This window comes from Loxodonta africana, chromosome 15 (assembly GCF_030014295.1).
Source record: "Loxodonta africana isolate mLoxAfr1 chromosome 15, mLoxAfr1.hap2, whole genome shotgun sequence".
In the NCBI taxonomy this organism is placed as follows: domain Eukaryota; kingdom Metazoa; phylum Chordata; class Mammalia; order Proboscidea; family Elephantidae; genus Loxodonta; species Loxodonta africana.
The window spans coordinates 19,148,048-19,170,502 of record NC_087356.1 but is presented as its reverse complement, the minus strand read 5'-3'; the positions used below and the strand labels follow the sequence as shown (position 1 = coordinate 19,170,502).

Below are 22,455 nucleotides of genomic sequence, written 5' to 3'. Positions count from 1 at the left end.
ATCTTTAGTTTTCTTCATTTTTCCTTGCTCCTGAGGGGGTGAGACCAGTGGGGTATCCTAGATGGCTGCTCACAGGCTTTTAAGACCCCAAACGCTACTCACCAAAGTAGAATGTAGAATATTTTCTTTATAAACTATGTTATGCCAATCGAGCTAGATGTTCCCTGAGACCATGGTCCCCACAGCCCTCATTAATGGGTGTTTTTTAAAGAAGGAAATCTCCAGGACTTTTTTCTGAAGTGCCTCTGGGTGGACTTGAACCTCCAACCTTTGGATTAGCAGCTGAGCATATTAACCATTTGTACCACCCAGGGACTCCTCATGCCCACTAAATGCATTGCCATTGAGTCAATCCCAACTCATAGGATGGCTATAATAAAGATAATGACAGGTGGTGGGGAAGATGTGGAAAAATTGGAACCCTCATTCACTGCTGGTGGAAATGTAAAATGGTGCAGCCACTTTGAAAAACAGTCTGGTAGTTCCTCAGAAGGTTAAACACAGTTACCATATAACCCAACAATTTCACTCCTAGGTATATGCCTAAGAGAATTGAATACATAGGTCCACACAAAAACTTGTAAATGGATGTGTACATTATTATTCATAATAGCCAAAAAGTGGAAACAAGCCAAATGTCCATCCACTGATGGATGGACAAACAATCCATACAAATGGAACATTATTTGGCCATAAAAAGGAATGAAGTACTGACACATGCTACAACATGGATGAACCTTGAAAACATGATGCTAAGTGAAAGAAGCCAGTCACAAAAGACCGCATACTATATGTGATTCCATTGATAGGAAAGTCCAGAATAGGGAAACCTATGGAGACAGAAAATAGATTAGCAGTTGCCTAGAGAAGGGGACTGAGGGAATAGAGGGGATGGGGAGTGATAGCTAAAGGGTACAGGGTTTCTTTTTGAAGTGATGAAATGTTCTAAAATTGACCACGGTGATGGTTGCACAACTCTGTGAATATGCTAAAAACCACCAAATTATGCACTTTAAATAGTATGTTATGCAAATTATATCTCAATAAAAATGTTATTTTAAAAATTGCTGAAAACCAGAGTTAAAACGCTACTCATGAACAGTTGTTGGTTTTTTTATGTGTGCCTAATTTTTTTTTAATTTTGTGCAGCTGGGACAAAGAAAAATTGCCAAAGAATAACAATTCTTTTTTTTTTTAATATCCGAAGAAAATTTATGGTAAACCAAATCTACATATTTCTCAACACTTTTGAGTTGAGAGTGAGTACTTTAACTTTCATGTTGACCCTACAGGACAGAGCAGAACTGCCTTATAGGGTTTCCTAGGCTTTCTTTACTGGAGCAGATCGCCAGGCCTTTCTCCCATGGACTATGAGTAAGAATTGCCTTGATGGCACACAACAGGTTAAATAGTTTCCCACAGTTCATGATGGAAGTCTAGAGGGCTATCTATTCCGACTGATTAATTTTACTTCTCTATTGCTAAGTAACAATATCTCCTAAAACTCAGCAGCTTAAAACAAAGATAAACATATATTTATCTCACAGGGTTTCTTCGGGTCAATAATTTGAGAGTGGCATAGACAGGTGGTCTGATCTGAAGACTTGACTGGGCCTGGAGGATCTGCTTCCACGACAGCTTCCTCACGTGGCTGACAAGTTGGTGCTGATTCTTAGCAGGAGGCTTCAGTCCCTCCCCATGAAAACCTCTTCATGGAACTACTTGGGTGGCCTCCCAACATGGGACCTGGCTTCCTCCAGAGCGAGTGACCCATGACAGTGAGAGAGCAAGACAGAAGCCTTATTAATACCTTTTATGACCTCAGAAGTCACATGTTGTTTCCACCATATCCTATTGTTTAAACAGATCAAGCCTATGCGGTATGGATGGGCACTAGACAAGGGCATGAATACTAGGATGCAGGGATCATTGGGGCCATCTCAGAGCCTGGATACCACATGTGTCTTAGATACATGCCTTACTTGGTCTTCCAGCTAGTAAAGATTACAACTAGCCAACTAACAAACCTCAGGCTACTTACCCTGTCCAAAACATTCATTGTTCTAGGATTGAGACGACTAAACCCTGTTCCAGGGCTGAGCATTATAGCACAGTTTATGCTTGACTTTCCAGCTTCTGACAAATGATACCAGTGGCAGATGAGTCAGGAGAATGGGCAAATATTTTATTTACAGTAGCAGTTGGGAAACTTTTTTCATAAAGCACAAGATTGTGAATAATTTAGTCTTTGTGACCAACAGACAAAATTGAGGAAATTACATAGGTACTTATATAACAGGAGAGAAAATTCTTCCCCCACCATGCCCTGTTTTGCTTACAGGGGTTGACCATCTCTGGTGGTGGACATGCTTTATGCCCAGTTGCCTTCAGCTGCAGACATTGTCATGACAAAGAGTGACTGACTATCCTGAAGTTGAGGGGCCTGAAGGGCAGTGGTGGAATTGGCTGCCATGGTCAGTTTCACTCTCGGCCATTGTCACCCTCTTCTTTCTGGCACACTTTTCTTTCTTCCTGCAGAACCTAGTCATCATAATGGCAGCTGGCCAGGGGTGAGGCAATTTGCCAAGGTACCGACTCCTTGGTCCCTGGTAGTTACAACAGCGAAGTTCTTAATGTGTAGGTGGTGACCAAGATGTAGGCACTCCTGGGAGCAGAGTGGGACCTGGAGCCAAGGCTCCATGTGACTTTTGTGGGCCCCTTCCTCCATAAGAAAAATATCAGAATTTGTATTTTCTAACTGTGTTGATATAAAGGCAAATACAACCCAAGAGGGATTGTATTCTTTTTTTTCCCCCGCCTTCTGATTTAAAAAATGTTAAAGCATTTTCATGGGCTTTAAGCACTGTGCCTACTGTGCTTAATGGATAAGTTGGTCCCGAATGGGTGGCGGAGCCACCCAGGCTTGGTCTTCATGGCTCACAGTGCTAGTAGGCAGGAGCGAGGCCTGCGGGCCTTACAAAAGCAGGCAGCAGGCAGGATTTGGCCTTTGGGCCATAGTTTGCTGACACCATCTCTAGATGATCAAGGCACAATTAGCTGAAGGAATTTCTGATGGATCACAGGGCAGGCAAGAAAAGGCATGACCGCCCAAATAACCACTCCAAACAGGTAGATCTTATGCTAGTTCCCGGCTTTTTTTCTTTCCTTCCTTTCTTCTGCTCAAGTATTACTCACTTGTAGAAAAGTACATAAAACAAAAGTATACTACATAATGAATTATCACAAAGCAAACAAACCCCTGTGTAACTACCACCCAGGTGAAGAAACAGAACATTGCCAGCCCTCCCAGAGCCCCCTCTTGTATCCCTTGTCCCCATCTCCTCCCTCCTCAAGAAGGAGGCTACTAAGCTGACTTCTAACACATTTCGTCGGGTTTTGACCTTGTAGAAATGGAATGATACCATAATGCAATGCTGCACTCTCTGGTGTCTGGCCTCTGTTTGGTTCTGACCATTGTCACTCTTGTGTTTCTGAATGGAGTAGGCTACCACTCACAAGATTTTGGGCCTGACCTCTTAGAGGGGCTAGGCTGGAGGTGAAGAAAGCCTGTGAGCAATCCAGCCATCAATCCCAGGGTGCTTTGAGGACTGATGCTACCGAAGCGCCTAGCACCAAATCCAGATGCCCTGTTATGGGAATGCCAACAAATGGATTAATTAGCCTGACTGGGGAAGCTGGTTAAAGAGGTTCGTCTTGACTGATACCCTGTTACCTCTGAGATTCATTAGCCCCCACCCATTGAAAGGAAAGGAGACCCTGCTGGTGTAGTGGTTAAGTGCTATGGCTGCTAACCAAAAGGTTGGCAGTTCGAATCCACCAGGTGGTCCTTGGAAACTCTGTGGGACAGTCCCACTCTGTTCAATGGGGTCACTATGAGTCAGAATCGACTCGATAGCAATGGGTTTTTTTTTTGGTTTATTGAAAGGAGAAAAAGTCAATTTTTACAGGGCAGGCATATTCAACGTGCGTCATGTTTGAGTGTGAGTCCAACCTTTCTTTTTTTTTTCTAATTTATCTTATTTTTTGTTTTTGTTGAGAATATACACAGCAGAACCTACACCAATTCAAACATTTCTACATGCACAATTCAGTGACACTGATTACATTTTTCAAGTTGTGCAACCATTCTCACCCTCCTTTTATGAAATGTTCCTCCCCATTAACATAAACTAAATTTTATGGTATGTAAATTATATCTCAATAATGCTATTATAAAAAAACAAATAAGTAAAGAGACACTGAATCTTTCCTGACCTCAGGACACCGCTGAAGCTATTTTTTTTTCCAAAGAAGGAACTGGTTTTCTTTTCCACCTAAAGGCAGAGCTTGGGTATTATTGTGGGCCCTGGGACGGGTTCACCTGTTACAAACCACCCTAGGAATCCCAAGACTATCATCTCAGTCCCACGTTTTGCTCTGAGTAAACCTGAATCTGCTAAGCTCCAACCCAGCACTCTTTTATATTGCTCCTAAGGCAAAACAATGGTTTGAGATTCCTCTGGTCAGGCCTTCTGTCTCCAGCCCCAGTGCACCATCTCCTCCCGACAGGGGTCTGCAGTGTGGTTACATCCCAGCCTCCTCAGCCCCGCAGTCATAAACTCCTCTGACTCTTAACTGCCTCAGGCTCTGTCTGCAGCATCTACCGGGGAAGCAAGCGTCACGCTTTTCCCTCTGTTTTGTCCTAAAATCACTGAGGTAATTGCAGGTCCTCGTATTTTGGAATCTGTCTTGTTGATACAGTCACAAGAGGAGAGGAAATGTTCAGTGGGAAACTCCACTGAGGGGGCTTCTGGGACCACCAGACAGGCCTCATCGGCCCGGGCACCTCCACTCCAGCAGCCAGCCAGCCTGCATCAGCGTCCTTCCTCGTTGCTGGCCTGATGTGGACCATTTAGCACTGAGCTACATTTGTGTAAAGGAGCCCTGGTGGCGCAATGGTTAAGAGCTCAGCTGCTTAAAAGAAAGGTTGGCAGTTTGAACCCACCCAGTGGCTCCATGGGAAAAAGACCTGGTGATCTGCTTCCATAAAGGTTAGAGCTTAGGAAACTCTATGAGAAAGTTCTACTCCGTCACATGGGGTTGCTGTGAGTCAGAATCAACTCAAGGGCACCCAACAACAAAAACACAAATTTATGTAAAACCTCTAGAGTGGGGATCACCTTCATAGTTCAACTGTGAATCTAAATTAGGTGAGTTACTCAAGATCTTCAGCTAACTGGAATTTTTTTTTTTTTTGGTTAAGAAGTTCCGGGTCTTTCCTTTGCAAAATACATTTCCCAGATGATCCTGGTGGCTGGGATCCCAGAAATGGGTTTGCCTAGACTGCTTTCCCATGGACATGTTTTCATCCTTGCATTCAGAAAGGACAGTAGCAAGTGCATGTGAGGATGGGCCAGGCTTTTCCCAAATCATTTTTCTTCTTGCTGGCGCCTTGCGGCTTAGACTAGCCCTACTTGTGGGCACCACGGGATTGAGGTTACACAGCAATGGATACTGACATCTGTGAACAGGCAAGACATGGCACGAGCTTGTCCTGGGCTCAGCCAAGTGCCAAGAGTCACCCACACACCCCAAGGGTCTGCCTGCTTCTGAATCATGCCGGTAGGACAAGAATGTAGCAGAAAAGGTAAACTGGTTTGGAAAATGGTGCAGTAGTGTTGCTTCTAACAGACTAAGCCAGGACTAAGGTGAGAAACAGCCAGGCTTTCAGGAGAAGCCTGAACTGCCTCCTCTCCTGGGGACGTGCCTCAGCCTGGTCTAATCAGGCTAACCCTGAGGGGCAATGACAGCAAACACTGACACAGCACTGTGTGCCAGGTGCTTTTCTGAACACTTCACATATACTAGCCCATCTAATCCTCAAAGTAGCCTATGCCGTTGGTACAGTTATTATCCCCATTTTAAAAATGAGCAGACTGAGGCACAGAGAAGCAGAGTCCAGGGTTACATGGCAAGTGGCAGAGCTGGCGCTGGAGGCCGGGCAGTGCCTACTCCTTGCTACGTAGCCATTCACAGGTGTAACGGGAGCTCCTCCTCTGAGCAGTGACTCAACCAATCAGCGCTCTTTCTGGTCACCTGAGAAGAGGCAGCTTGAGTGTGTGGAATTGCCCTTCTTGATTTGGCTACATTGAAAAGGTGAATTACTGAGGGCTAATCCAGCCTCCAAACACTCTGTCCGCCACAGTGAAGTAAGGCAGCCACAATCCAGAATGGGAATCCAAATTGTTATTAGTAACAGGCCGCGTAAGGCTCTTGATCTGTACAAACTCTTTGTGCTTTGCCCAGAATTGAAAGCCGGTTCCCGTCATATATGAAAGCTGGAAATGTCCAGGTCAGAACGGGCCTTTCTTCAGAGGCCCCAAGGGCCTGGAAACCAAGGGTTCCAGTGGGACCTTGCAGGATAATCCTGTTCTAAGAGACTTCTGGATTGCCTAATTGCACTGAAATGTGGTGTCACTGCAAACAGGATTATGTGAAAGGATGGGCTGGGCTTGGTGGTGACAGTGGCAGAAGTATGGGCAGCTGTCCTATTCAGGGACCTTCCCAGGAACGGATGGACTAGGGCATTCTTCCTTGTTTTCCCGGCTTGGCTTGGCTTACAGTAAATGCTCAGTTAAGGCCTGTTGACCTGAGTTGTTCTGACAAGAATTAACTTCATGAAACTCTGTGGCAAAACTGCACATTTTGCACAAGCCCTGTCATTGACTGTGAAGGAGCCACAGGCAACATGATGTTTCCCAGCCACAAGCTGGCTGCTGCAGACGCAACACTGACCCCTGGCAGCAGCTCCGGTGACCTAAATGTACCCACCTGCTTCAGGGGCTCATGCGGGCTAAAAGAAACAAGGAAGAAAATTCAATTCAGTCACCCCAGGCCACCCCTAGAAGAGCACTAGCTCCATCAGTAAATGCTACTGCACAACACAAGAAAGGAATAAAGGAACACGCGGATCCCAGTAGAAATACTGTATTCATTTTTGAGGACTATATTATGTTTTAAGGCAAGTATCACATACAAAACAGGAGGAGATGAACAGTGAACAGTATTTACAACATGTTAGAAAGGGAATAGCAGGGGGGACACGTTCAGACAATGAGAAAGTGAGATTTTCCCCAGCTGGGTGACTCCTGGTCTACCGACTCCTCTTAGGTACGTGGTTCCTGGAAAACAGGGAGAGAAAGGGTATCTCGTCCCTCCTTGTCTCGCCTCCAAGGGGGTGGGGACCGATTGTCTGAATTTTATACAGAAGCACCCTCTCTAGACCTCAGCACGCTTCTTCCCACAGTTCTAGCTCTAGGATGTGGGACGTTCAGTCACTGGGCTATCTACCAGCTTGAACTCCCTCCCACCGAGAAATTCATCTTTTGATATGGGAAAATCAGGATGCCGAAGCCACACAATGTGCAGTTTTTTGTTCATCTCTATCCAAACTCAAACTTGCTTGCATTGGTGCTAACTCTATCTATGTGGAAGGAAGAAAGAGGTGTACCGCAGCCTGAAAAATAGTGAAGGTTTGCTTGCAGTTCGGGAATCAAACCAAATGTGGTCATTTCCCCTTTGAAAACAGATGGGTCTTAGCAACAAGCTCTAGCTAGAGGGCAAAAGTTTGCAGACACCTTTCTGCTTAATTCCTGTTCCCTTCTGGTTTAACAGGAGACTGGAGTGGCTTAGCTGGTCTACAGAGGGCTGGGCTTCACCCCATCCCTTCTGCTCAGGCACAGGCCCCCAGTTTTAAAATGGCGAGAGCCTGGTGGTCTCTGACCCACCTGCCCATTTCATTGCAATGGCGTGTGCCCCTTCTGTAGGGCTTGGATGACTCACAGCAACAGGGAAAATGGGATGAATGAGGCTGAAAATTTGGGGACCTTAATGGCCTGTTGTGGGGTGGCAGGAACAGTGTCTGGGGCTGGGAGTCACGGCAAAATCAGGTACCCAGAAATTATGGCAGAAGGTGGAGTAGTTAATTCATTAAAACTTGAAGAAGGGGCTGCATTTGATGCTATAAAACAACTACATAAAGAACAAGTGGCATGATAAAAGTCTGCCAATGTACAGAGAACAAAGTCCTGCTCAGAAAGCTGTCTGCCCCGCGAACATGAGGGCTCCGTGGAGAAATGTTACCACTTGGGTAGAAAACAAAAAGAGCATATGGGTGTCAGCACTTGATACATGAGAAGGAAAATGGTCATTTTCACATTCACTCAGTTTGCCCCACCAGATCCCTCTGAGGTAGGCAGGAGCAGGTGATGTTAGCCCCATTTTACAAACGGGGTAAAGTGAGGCCCCAGCGCTTGCCACAGGTCACACCAAGAGACATACAGCAAGCCAGCGGGAGTGCCTTTTTGGTCTGCCCTCTCACTGGAAATATACCATCTTCTCTATAAAAAAAACTCACCTAGATTGAGACCAAGTCAGCAGGTAACTGGAGGAATGTGGACCATTTTGCTTAAAATTTTAAACTTTGATGCAGTGGCAGGAAAGGAGGGTAAGTTCTGTGGAAATCAGCCAAAGCCAGGGGTCCTGGGAGTGGAGACACCCATCTCACTCAATGGGGTGGCATTTGTTTTTATTGTTTTGCGTGTGTTTGTTTTTCTTTGCAATACTGTTTTCTAAGGGGGGGTCTAGTTAAATGAAAACAATGCCTTGATCAACCAAGGAGGGTGCTGAGTGTGATGACCATATCACACCTCCCCAGAGGCAGTCTCACTCTGGCCCATTGCCAAATCAGAGTTGATGGAGAGAAAGCAACAGCATTGTCAGAGGCCCAGGCTGGGAAGGGAGGGGGGACAACTGTGTACATATGTCCATTCCTGATTAGGGTGCTTCCCTTCCCGCTGCAAGCTGCATTCCCTCACCCTTCTGTGACCTTAGAATTTACACTGTTAACTTAATGCCAATGATCAGAGACCCAAGCATGCGAACACCCAACTGTACAGTGCCTCCAGCGACCAGAGGGTAAGAAGCCAACCCCACCTTGTTGTAGTACAGACTCTTTAAAACACTTCCAGTCCCAGCTCAGCAAATTCCAGCCAAGGCTAAGAATTTGGGAATTCTTCCTATTACTACCACTTATGAGACAATGCAACAGATGACCGTGAAAGCCCTAGGTTTGCCCGGATGCACCCAATGCAGAGCTGACTGGGTGCAAAGAAGAATACACCTGCATTTTCCCAAGCTTGAAACATCAGGTCCCCATGAATCCATTGTTTCCCTGTGCCTGGCAGCTCAATGGGGTGTTTCCGAACAGATCCCCAGTGTAGCACAATTGCAGCTGGGCATGGGTCAAGCCAAACGTCAGAGTGTCCTGGTCCTTGGTAACCACTTCCACCAGGAAGCCCATTGCCAAATCATCCTCAAACTGGTCACTGGGCCAAAGCATTGCTCAGAAGGTTCAAGTTGGTGAGGGTAGTGGCCTGTGTCCAGAGGCTGGACTAACAGGGTGGGGTGCCCCTGCTGGCAGGCAAGCCCGAAACCCAGCCCCCATCACAGAACTGACTCCTTGGATTCCAGTTCTGAGGCATTGGATGCAGGGCCAGCGCGGTTCTGGTGAGTCACCAGAGGGGAGGTCTCTTCCTCAGACTTGCTGTTGGGGATGGCTTCCACTTTCACCTCGCTCAGTTCCTGCTCTCCTGTCTTCATCGCCTTCTGATTCAGGTGATGGAGAATGCCAGCACCCAGGGCATCCCCCTCCACATTCACCACAGTGGTGGTGCGGTCCCTGGTGGGAAAAGAACAAAAGGCAAGTGTGACATCCAATGCTGCCTGCAGCTACCAGGAGAGTCAGTCCGTCATATCCAGGTGAATGGCCACAGAAAACTGATTGTGAGGGGCCCTGCTGTTTGCTGGAGAGCATGACATTCAAGGTATAAGGTCTTCCAAAACAAACAAACAAACAAACCCATTGCCACTGAATCAATTCTGGCTCATAGCAACCCTACAGGACAGAGTAGAACTGCCCCATAGGGTTTCCAAGGAGTGGCTGGTGGATTCGAAATGCCAACCTTTTGGTTAGCAGCCGAGTTATTACCCACTGGACCATGAGGTCACCTGTAAGGCCCTACCTTACTCTAAATTCATTTTGTTTAAATATTGTTTATTCTTATAAAGTAATACACCCTCATTTCAGAAAACCGGGAAAAGAGAGAATAAAGAACAAAACGAAAATCACTCACCCATACTCCACGACCTCAAGAGAATCATAATTAACATTTTGATCTATTTCCTGCCAGTTATTTTTCTACACCTGTGTTTTATTGCATAATAAACAGCATCATACAAAAATTACATATAATCGGAATGAGAGCATATACTGTTTTGTGTCCAGCCTTTTCTCCACTCAACATTACACTGTGGGAATTTCCCTTCTTTTTCCTCGGTTCAACACGGCATACAACTGAATATTCATCTTCACATGCATTCGATGGCTGCTCGCTAACACCACTTCCCAGAAGATGGCACTATTCTTTCCAGAAGCTTAATCATCTTCCCACAGATTAGCCCAATAACCAGCCTCCAGTCCCTGGCACTCCAAGGTGAAGTGTTGTGCCCATCTTGAAGGGAGGGAAAAACAAGTGAACTTGCCCAAGGGGGCCCTGGCTGGGGGCCTGCGGAGGCTTTGAGCTGGGAATCAGAAGCTACCAGCCTCAGCTGGGGCTGGTGTGACTCAGGCCTCTACTGGACAGCCTGCTTGGTGTTGTTTCCCTGTTCCTGGCTAAGCACCTTTTAGGGGCCCACTTTCTCCATGCAGAAGAGGCAGCTGGGTGAGGAAGGAGATGGGGCCTTGGACCCTCTGCTCTGGCCCTATCCAACCCATGAGCTGTGGGACCAAGTTCCCTTTGAGAGTTCTCTGGACTAAGGGAGGTCTCTGCTGCCCATTTCACCCCATTGCTCTGAGGAGTCCTAAGGACTCTGAGAAGCCCTTTCAAGGCTCTAGGGCTTAAAAAAAGGAAGGTGGGAACTATCACTCCCAACCACCATGGGCAGAGCCACAAGCCCGGTGCAGGCACGTATGTTTGTTACCTCATGCCTGACTCTCACTGGCTTGGCCAGGAGGTGTTACCCTTTGCTAACATTCACTGAGTACTCTCCCATGTGCCCAGTACTCTTGCTCTGTGCACTGTGCATGCACTAACTCATCTTCTCCACAACTCTGGGGTGGTGCTAGTATTGTGCTCACAGAACAGCTTATAACACCCAACTATTCAATGGTGAAGCTGGAATTTGAACCCAGGCCCTTGGGCCCCAGGGCTCTGTTTTCTCACTGATATGCTCTACTATCTTTCAACATCAGTATGTCAGCCAACCTTCCCTGTAAGACATGTATAAGGTATCACCAGACTCAAGAAATCAACACCCAGGAGCTGTTTTGTGTCTTTACAGCTGCCTTGGAGATGGTGGTGTGGATTATGCCTCCTTCCCAGACTCCTCCTCCCTTAGCCCAAGCCTGAGCCACTTATTAAAGTCTTCATCTTCTTCTCTCCTATGGAAGAAACTACTCCTTGGACATTTCCAGGTCAAGGGCAATCATTCCTGAAGGACCACTGCTCCAGTGGCTATTACGCCTATGCTGCCCACACCCTCTATAGGCCTTGTGGTACCTGGGCCTACCCTGAGTACCTCAGTCTGGGTCTTGGACCCCTGCTTTTCTGGATGCTAGAAGCAAGTTCTTGGTAATGACATTTCATGGCCGTTCATGGTCATTTGAATCTCCTATTGTTTAATTTTTCCTAGCTCTAAATTTTGTTTTTCCAGCTCAACTGTAAGCTCTTTCACAAGGCGGGGACCCTGTTTTAAGTTTCTCTGCATGCCCCGGGCCTCGCAGAGTGTCATGCTCCTGGAGCACTCAATACAGGCTTCCTTAAAGAAGCAGTGGCCCTGTCTTCCAGCCCACTTGGGACTTGCTACTTACACAATCCAGTCCACGGCCAGGATCAGAGAGAGGTCATGAGTGGGCAGCCCGATGGCCTCCAGGATAATGGCGATGGTGAGGACAGCTCCAGCTGGGACACCGGCCGCTCCAACACTGGACGCTGTGGCAGTCACTCTAGGGGATTGCAAAGCAGGGTCAGGCATTAGCACAGGGCATGGAGTGTCCACTGAGAAACGCCAAACGTGCCAGCCATGGCTTGGAAATTGAAAACCACACACTCAATCAGAGGTCCTGCCAGCTGAGCCTTTGTGAGATGATCCACCCTTTTCCAGTAATGAGTTCGCACAGTACTCATTCTACAAACGAGGCACCTGAGATGTGGGGAGATTGGTTTTCATGCAGTTGTTCAAAGGAAGTCACAAAGACCTCAAGTTTTGACCCAAGCCTAAAGAAGAGGGCAAGAATGAACTTACAGAATGGTGAAAATCTGCCCGCTGTTTAGCTGTATATTGTTCAGCTGGGCAATGAACACCGTGGCCACGCACTGGAAGATGGCTGCACCGTCCATGTTCACAGTGGCCCCGATGGGGAGAATGAACCTGCTGATCCTCTTATCGACACCATTGTTTTCTTCGATGCACTTGATCATAGATGGAAGGGTTGCTGAGCTAGAGATGTAAACAAAAAGGCAAAGCAAAATAAAAAACAAAAACAAACGAGAAACCAGGAGAACAGTCCCTACCAGCCAGGCTCACCCCTCATTCATCTAGAACGCTAGATCAGAGTAATTAGCACCATCCCAGTTTTTGGCATTGTTCCATTGGAATAAGAGGAGGCATCCAAAATTGTTTCAAAGTTTCTGACGTAACACAGGGCTTTGTCAATTCCGAAAGTGTTCAAAATATGACTTATTGCATTTACCTGGACTTACTTGGACTCACCTGTTCCAAATTTCTCAAGAACCATACATTGCCTCTTGGTATAGAATGTTCTCCAGAGGACCAAGGACTGCTGTATTTTTACACAAATAACGCCACCTTCTGTGTTTGCTTGTCAAACCCCAAGTATTTTCGAAAGTGCCATTTTGCTATTATTTTTACACATTGTGTAAAAAAATCAGCACAGTGTGCATAGGAAAATACCTGGGCGGGGGTGGGGATGGGGGGGAGGAAAGCATGACTAGTAAACAAATGTAGAAGGCGAGTGTTATTTGTGTAAAAATATGGAATTTACATTATCTGTACATCTCATCTCCTCTCTGGAATGTTTTTTCCAAAAAGTAAAGTGCAAACTATGATTTTTTTTTCCTCTTAGGCCAAGAAGCATAAAAGGCTCTCAGAGTTTGCAAAGAATAGTGGAGTAAGCATGAAATGTCCACAGCTAGGAACAGGACCCACTCTCTCCAACTGGTTCTGCACGCTCCGCAGAGGTTAGCTGGTGCAGCTGAGAACTAGGATGGTTTCTGTCTAGCGCAGAGAAACAGCTCCCTAGTTCTTTTAGCACCACCATCTTGTCAATACAAATAGCCATCAACGAGGGGAAGGAGTGGGCAATGGACAGGCAAACGTTAAATGTATAAATGAAACAAGGTACTGACATCCTTTAAAAGTGTCTAACATACCTTGAAAAGCCAATTTTGGGGGGAAGGATTTCCAGTGAATGACACGTTACCTCTTTTGTGCTAAATTGGATAATTCCACAAAACTCCGAGAGAGCTGAGCACCTGTCCCTCACCATGTTGCCTCGGTCTTATTTATTTTTTTCTAATTCATGCACGCAGAGAGGGTGGATTGGGCAGGTTCCATTCTAGAAACTGCCCTGCAATGCGTCTCTTGAGTTAGGTTTGCCTTCTTTTACCCAGGCAAAGGTCTTACTAAGTAGGGTGAGGGATCTATTGCTGGGCTAGTGAACGATCTGAATGAGCAAGAGGAGGAGACAGGAAGGAGGTAACCTCAACAGGTGAGGGAAGAAGACAGAAAACCCACCCCGTGGGAATATGAAAGAGCTGTGGGGCTCCTACTGAAAAAATCAGACAAAACCAATTTAGATTTTCAAGGAATTAAAACAGGTGAGACGCTGGTCATGCACCTCCCACAGGGCTCACCGGTTCCATATCGATAATGGCTCAGAGCAGCCAGGGGCACCTGAAACTCACCTGGAGCAGGTGGCAAATGCTGTTGCGAATGGCGTGAGGAGGCCCACCAGAAACGTGAAGGGGTTTTTTCGTGTAAAAACAAAATATATAAGCGGCAGAACAATCCCTCCGTGGATGAAATGGCCTAGTATAGATGCAAAGATGTATTTGCCCAGGCTGGTCACCAGCATGACGATGTCCTTCATTTCCACAATCTTGCTTCCAACCAGGAACATGATACCCACGGGCACATACCTAGGGCAGAAGCACAGGGTACTCGGCAGTGAGGACGGAGATGTGGGGACAGCAACCTGCAGTCCCTTCCTGTACAGAACACACGGACTTTCAACTGGGTGGTTTCCATCTCTTCCTCGAATAACCCTGAGGAATTGAAAAGGATGGGGGCATACCATCTCCATTTTACAGGCCGGGAAACTGAGTGCAATTAAGATTATCACTCCCCTTGGGTAATGGAGTCAGGACCAGAACCCAGACTTCTTTCCCCTTGGATATATTATGGACCTAACAGACGGATGCTACCAACCACGGGGGCTCCCAAGCAGAAAGGCATGAAACTCAAGATCAAAGCCTCCAGAGACTGTGAGCTTGACGTTCAGTTTTGCTTATGCTTGTCCTGCGACTTAGAAACACAAAAGACCAACACCTACTTCACCGCATTGCTGTGAGACAAAACCGAGCCAAAGCTGGGGCTTTTGTGGAGCTTTAAACCCTTTTGTGGTTTGGAAAACATGATTCTGTGGGAAAATGTCATTAACAATGACACGCTGGGAACACTCTAAGAGTGAGCAGATTTTTTAATGGAAGGACAGGAAGGAGGAGGAGAAGAAATTAACTACGGGAACTACAAAGAACAAAAGTTGGTTGTTTTGAACTTAATACACATTGAGGAAGAGTTTTATAACTATTGACTTTATTTGTGCACACATTTTAATTATATAGGTAAGAATGTCACATAGTTTAATTCCCACCTTTGGTCCCTAAGTACCTGGTTTCCCTCCCTGGAGACAGCCAATGTCACTGGTTTCTTGGCTTTTCTTTCTAGAGATAATCTAAGCAGGACTATTAATTTTAAACCCCACAGTAATATTGGAATACATTCTCCTTCCAAGAAATTAAAACTTTAGATACCCGTTGACGTCTGAGTTGATTCTGACTCATAGCGACCCTGTAGGACAGAGTAGAACTGCCCCAGAGGGTTTCCAAGGAGCGGCTGGTAGATTTGAACTGCTGATTTTTCGGTTAGCAGCCTGAGCACTCAACCACTGCACCTCCAGAGCTCCAAAACTTTATATCGATTAGGCCAAAATCCTCTTAGACATCATCCTCAAGCCAGTCCCCTACTCAGATGTCTACTCCTACTTCCTATATATTTAGATACACATGTATCTATCTAAATTTGCATGTTTATTTATTTTTCACCCTGCATTAGGTCTTTGGGATCTACCTCATTTGCTTTAAATGCTGTTCTCAGAATGGAGTACCATAGGTTACTCTGCCATTGCCTTCCTGGTGGACGCTGACGTTGGCCCAGTTTTTCATCATTACAAACAATGCTGCCAACTCCTGTGTGCGATGTGCCTCTTTGTGCCCTCATGCCTGTTTCCACCAGGTAGAGACACCAAGAAGTGGAACTCATGAATCATTGGGGTGTGCACATTTTAAACTTTAGTAAATACTATAAAATCGCTCCCAAAATAGCTGTTCCAATTCACATTGCCACCAGCAGTTTAGGAGAATAATCCTTCCCCCAGACTAGTGGTTCTCAACAGGAGTGGGGCGATTTTGCCCCCAGAGGACCTCTGGCAATGTCTGGAGACATTGTTGGGTGTAGAAAGCCGGAAGGGGGATTGCTCCTGGAATCTAGTGGGTAGAGGCCAGGGATGCTGGACATCCTACAATGCACAGGACAGCCCCCAACAACAACGATGTCAACAGTGCCAAGGTGGAGAAACCCTGCCCTCACTCGCCCTTAGCAACATCTCATAAAACCAAACTTTTCATTTCCCTGCTTTCTAATGAGGTTGGACATAAAACATCCATTGGTCATTCAGGTTTCCTCTTCCGTGAACTGCCTGTTCACATACTTTGTCAATTTCCTTAATAGTTTTTTCAGTCTTTTTTCTTTTTCAGTCATCAGAATTCTCTATATTAGTGCTTCTCAGGCTATCTTTGGTGAAAGACCAGTTTATTTCTATTTCTAGTCTTTCTTGGGCTAGTATTTTTATAAAATACAATAAAAATAAAATATTAGAAAAATTATCATATGCTTGGATGTTGCAGCAATATCAAATTGCTATAAAAGTTCCAAAACACTTATTCTCAATTTTCCTATAAATTTCATTAAGGACACATAAACAGTTTCCAATTGGTCCCAGTCATTTGGATCCTAATCTTTTGAAGTGTGTGTTTGTGTGTGTGTGTATACATTTATATACATACAGTATATAAATATATATCCATTTTTTCATTAAGTTTTTAACTTTTTTATGGTTTATTTTGCATGTAGATGTTTTATATCTTGATATAATCAAATTTAGCAGCTTTTTATGGCTTTTGCTTTTTTATCTTGTTTAAGACTTTCCCTATACCTATATTTTTTACTAATACTTTTAAAGGGGTCCCTTCCTTCTTTCCTTCCTGGTTAGTTTAATCCAGGAGTTGGCACCATGGGTTTTTGTAAATAAAGTTTTATTGTAACACACCCACACTCACTCATTTACATATTATGTGTGGCTGCTTACACTACAACAGCAGAGCCAAGTAGCTATGACAGAGACCTGATGGCCCACAAAGCCTAAAATATTTACTACCTGGCCCTTTAAGAAGAAGTTTGCCAGCCAAGTGTTTAATCCATCTAGCATGTATTTCTTTGAATAGTGTAGGGTAGGCGGGTGCTTTGGTTTTAGATGTGATTAGTGAAGGAGAGACAGCGGGAAAGAGCTGAGTACTTACAGAGCTATTATTAAAGAGCTTCTATCAGTTGGTTGAGATACTTCAGCTGGTTAAGTCATTGTTAACTGCAAGTCTGTGTAATATGGGCTTTCTGGGCAGCAGGGTTCCCTCCCACTGCAGTTAGGATCTCTCAGCAGGGTCTGCCCTACTGAATACCTGCTTATGTGACTAGTACAACAAATGGAAGGAGTGACTGTAAACTGGTTTCCAAGTCCAAAGCAAATGTCTTAACCTGGGACCATCACACATCACTTTCTTGCACAGAGTTTCCTTTAGTCCAAATCTTGAGAAGACTTTAGACTAAAAGAAAAAAAAAAACCAGGAAAAAAGAAAAGAAACTTAATGTAGAATGGAAACACTTTTTCCTGTCTGGAAATACCAAATCTCTCCCCAGAATGACAGTAATGTCATGTAAAGTGTCATGTTTGCAATGCTAAGAGTCAGACTCTGGAATCTGCAGGTTGAGTAAGATAAATATCACTGGTGTGGGCTTTAGACTAGACCTTCCATCCAGTTCCCACTTTCCTACCAAATTCCAGGCTTTTCTCCTAAAAGCAATCTCTCTGATGCTGTCAGATAGACAAGGGTTCCAGGACGTTTAAGGATCAACAACGAGGAAAATGCTTTGTGCATGAAAGGATAAACTAGTTTCTTGATAACTGAAACCTACGGAAGTTTGGTTTGGGTAAAACAGCAGGATAAAGCTTATGAGGGATTGGGGCTGGAGCTGGTATGATTTCTGAGAAGTTGCTTTGAGGAACCTGGTCAAATTTTTATTTTTAGCCAGGAATCAACTTAGTGATTTTTATTGACCAATCATGCTTTCATTGATATGACACAAACATTTATGAATTAAAAGCCATGTGAAAGAGGGCTACTGGAAGTTTATACATGCCTGGACTAGAGATGGACTTGTCCTGCAGGTTGTGAAATACCACGGTAAGGTGTTTCTTTGAAGTTTGAAGACTATTGTTTTAAGATAAAAGAACCTTATTTGATATAGGAGATAGCAAACTTATGGAACCCATTGCAATGCAAGATGACAGAGTTGGACCCATAAATAGATCATGGTAATAGAACCACAAGGGGTCACTGTGGGTGCTGAGGAGGGGATCTGCAACTATGGAACATGTAGAATTTTCTGAGGTCCTCAAGAGGAGACACCTATCTCCATCTCCATCACCCTGCTAACCAAGACCAGCCCTTGGTGTATCAAACCAATACAGAGCACTGCCCCGGTGGCCCCACAGGGATGATCTGTAATGGTAGCTTCAGGTTCTTTTCTGGATGGCAGGAGAAAAGAGAAGGAGAGAAGGTAGAAGGGCAACACTCACCACATAATCCAGGACACAAGCACCATCGTTGCCTCATTGAAGGCGTTGAAGAAACGGATGAGTTCTTCTCCTTCGGAGCCTAGTTTCTTTAGGGCCACTCCTAACACCAGAGCAAAAAGGACCAATCCCAAAATGTTCATCCCTTCGATCTCAGTGCCAAAGGGGACCTACAGGACCAGAGGAGAGAGAATGGTCCAAATTCACAAGAAATGAGAGAGCGTTAAAGATGAAATTTTGCTTGGTGTCTCTCCCAGACTGAAACACCATGCCCAGAATAAGAACATGGTTCATATTTTCTTTAACCCTTAGTGATTTCACTTTTGTGAATGAGTTGAGGAAAACCAAGGCAAGATGGAGTCTGAGGATACATGGTCAACAAATGAAAACTTTGCCTAGTGGTTAACTCTAAAAGCTGTTAAAAAAGGACGCAGGTTGATGCACAAAGCAGTGAGCTCCCTGTTGCTGGATATAGTTAAGCAGAGGTTGGATAATCACCTCGAAGGGTTCCTTTTAAAAGACTAGCCGATTGTTAAGTAGTTCCTTCAAATCAAGAGTCAATGACAGCAACTTTGCCTCCTAAATGCCAACACATTTTTATTGTTAGCTTCTTATAGTGGCCTCCCAGCTGACTCATTTCACAAAAGGTGTTCAAAATCACCATGGGCTTTTCCAGGACATTCTTTCCTAAATCTCTGACTTAAAATGTATAAACCAAAAACTAAACCCATTGTTGTCGAGTCGATTCCAACTCACAGCAACCCTAGAGGACAGGGTAGAACTGCCCCATAGGGTTCCCAAGGAGTGACTGGTGGATTCGATTGCCGACCTTTTAGTTAGCAGCCGAGCCCTTCACTGCCACTCCATAAAAAATATAAAATGTATAGCCATAATGTATTCTTTATTTTTTCCAGCAATGCCGAATCTCTCTGCTGCAAGCATATATTAGGCAATCCTCTTATCCCACCATACATAACCAGTTATGAAATTCTGAACAGAAAACATACGTCAGCATGGTAAAGATGGCAAGAGCATTTTAACCCTGGATCCCAGTTCTAGTCCACGCTTTGATATTAACTAACTTTTTTAAGATGAAGCAAATTGGACTAAATTAGTAACTTTCAATTTTTTTTTAAGTAGAACTTTTCCTTTAGTCAAAGAAAGGCCTTTTGTCTCCTAGGAGACAAGAGGTGTAGGGAGGCCAAAAGTTCCTCCCCCTTCCCACAACAGTTCTGTGGTACAGTCTGAAGATCACTGGACTGAATAATCCTTGAGGTGCCCCGTCCCTCCTGGCTCTAACAGTTTATACGTCTAGAATGTGAACTCCACAAAGGCTGGGACTAGTCCAGCACTTGGCAAATAGCAGGTACTCAAAAAATATGTGAATGAATGACGGCTATGGAAAGTTAAGCCCATAAGACTGGCATCCTCAGCTATTCAGGAGCCATGATTTCACACTGTTACCTTTGCTAGAAGTACCAAGAAGCAGGTTTATTTCTTAAATTACTACAAATATGCTTTTAAAGACTTTTCTAATTTCCAAGTTAACTGGAGACAACTAGGTAACAGGTATAATCCACATGAAATGAGCCAAGAATCATGAATTCAAAAGTACTATAAAACTTAATGGGGTAGCTTTTCATTTGGTTATAACTTTTCTATCATGGAAAAACTTCAAATATAATACGACAGCTGAAATACAGTACAATGATCACCATATACACTGCTTTTGTTTATACTCACTTATTTATAGGAGTAGTAGCGATAATAGTTAAGGAGCATAGACTTTGGAGTCTGACTTCTACCACCTCCTAGCTGTGTGACCGTGGCTAAGTTACTTAACCTCTCTGTGCCTCAGTTTCCCATCTATAAAATGGGGATAATAACCGTTGTTTTTGTTGGTTGCCATCAAGTTGATTCCAACTCATGGCAACCCCCCCGTGTTACAGAGTAGAACTGTTCCATAGGGTTTTCTTGGCTAACATATAAGGTTATTGTGAAGATTAAAGATGTTAATGTATGTAAAGTACTTAAGCTGTATCTGGTAAATGAAACCCAACAGCATTAGCTGTTATTATTCCAAAGGAATATCTTAAAGATCACTCCAGGCTCATGCCGTCTGGAGTATGTTTTTCTTGCAATGTTATTTTAACCCCTCAGACAATAAGACTTCTGAATATTACCATTCTCTCTTGGATCTCGACCTATTCAAGCTACAGTAGGTACAGTTTAAAGAGCTGTGGGAGAGGGAAGACTTGGATTTTGATCCTTGCTCTATCACTAGTTTATGGGGTCCCTACAGAAGTCAACACTGTTAAGATTCTACAAGCTAGATGGCTAACACCTGGTGTTGACCTTGGGCCTATAAACTCAAATTTTTTGTCCATGTCCCAAGCCCTAAATGGAATTGAGAGTTAAGAACCGATGCAACCAGGGAATTCAAGTACCCCTCAAAAGTTGGCTTTAGCAGATCTAAAATTCCAAGGGAGGCTGGTGGCTTAGTGGTTAAATGCTACAGTTGCTAACCAAAAGATTGGCTGTTGGAATCCACCAGATGCTCCTTGGAAACCCTATGGGGCAGTTCTACTCTGTCCGATAGGGTCGCTATGAGTTGGACTCGACTTCATGGCAATGGGTTTTGTTTTGGGTTTAAAATTCCAAGCTGTGGTGTTTGGGGTCAAGCAATCCTACTCTCTGACTTGAGAGCAATGAGAGTAATTCTCCCGGTGCAGTGCTCTTTCTGTCTAGGAGGCTGGCAGCAGGTATGCTGTGCTGTAACATACCTTGGCAAACTTGGCAAAGGGTGGAGACAGGGAACGGCAGACACAGCAAGAGCTGCATCCTGAGCTGTGCTCTATGCTGGCGCGTCTTTACACTCACTGTCCCTGCTGTTCAAAGCACTCCTTCCCCAGGTCTCCCCACAGCTCCTCGCCTTGTCAGTGGTCTCCCTGAAGCAGACCCCCATCCCCAGTACACACACACACACACACACACTTTCTCTGACCTCTTGCCATGCTTTACTTTTCCTAGCACTTTCACCAACTGACAGATATAGGTGTGTGTTTGTGTGTGTTTCCTTCCACTGGAATGTCAGCTCTGTCAGAGCATGGTTTTGTCTGTATTGACCACTGCCAACACCTAAGAAGGGCACATCAAAAAAAAAAAAAAAAAATGTTGCTGTCAAGTCAGTTCTAACTCAAAGCAACACTGTAGGACAGAGTAGAATTGCTTCATAGGGTTTCCAAGGAGTGGCTGATGGATTCCAACTGCCAGCCTTTCGGTTAGCAGCCGTAGCTCTTAACCACTGCACCACAGGGCTCCATAGTGACTGCCACGTAAACCACGGTTTAATCTATTTAATGAATGAGTGACTCAAAGCCTAGGAGGCGTACAGTCATGGCAAATTACCATATGGGATCAAAGTGGGCATGGAAGATGGTGGTCTGGTCAGGGGCAGGGCCTTTCCAGATGTTTTTGGGCCTCTGAATCCCCAGCTGCTCCCTGTGTCACCAATATCCCATCCTGAGAGACAAGAGCCATCCCTGCTATATCTTTACAGTCTTAGAGCCACAGGGTTTATGAAACCCTGGGAACCAGTGAGGAGACATCACACCTCTCTTTGGTCAAGTCTGAGTCCTTGTGTTTCTGGCTTACATTTACAGTGAAGGCAAGAGTATTCCCACTGCGGTGGGGCTCACAGGTCACCGGCATTTCCAGCGACAGGTCAGAGCAACCAGTGAATGCCATATTTGCCCAAAACGTGAAGGCACCACAGACGGCCAGCATTCTAGGCTTTACTCATCGCCCTTGGTTTCAAAGTTTTGCTCAATCCTGAGGACCGTCATTTCGAGTAATTTGTAATGGGGATAATGAATCCTACCTGATCAGGTTGTCCTCAGGCTCAAATAAGACGACATGAAGCAACCATCTGCACCAGGAAGGTGTCATGCAGGACAAGCCACTGTCCCAGAGTGGGCCCAGCTGACTCTCACATTGCAATCAGCCATGCTTTAGAATCCAGGGACTGTCAAAAAGGGGCCAGTGGGCCTCCAGCCACGCCCTGTGCCTCTTCCAATTCGTCGTCTCAGGGCCCAAGGGTGGCAAGTGACACCCATCCTTTTCAATCA

General features: G+C 45.0%; 1 protein-coding gene across 2 annotated transcripts in view; it reads right to left on the bottom strand.

Annotated features, from left to right (window-relative positions):
- Positions 1-3,994: 3,994 nt before the first annotated feature.
- SLC1A4 (solute carrier family 1 member 4) overlaps positions 3,995-22,455 on the bottom strand; it is a 34,419-nt gene continuing 15,958 nt past the window's right edge. For both annotated transcript variants that reach the window (XM_003413639.4, XM_023552697.2), the window contains exons 4-8: positions 18,332-18,498; positions 14,046-14,279; positions 12,364-12,558; positions 11,930-12,064; positions 3,995-9,739 (exon numbers count right to left, since the gene is read on the bottom strand). In XM_003413639.4, the coding sequence (XP_003413687.2) occupies positions 9,505-9,739; positions 11,930-12,064; positions 12,364-12,558; positions 14,046-14,279; positions 18,332-18,498 (966 nt within the window). In that variant the 3' untranslated portion in view covers positions 3,995-9,504. The remainder of the gene's footprint in view (positions 9,740-11,929; positions 12,065-12,363; positions 12,559-14,045; positions 14,280-18,331; positions 18,499-22,455) is intronic.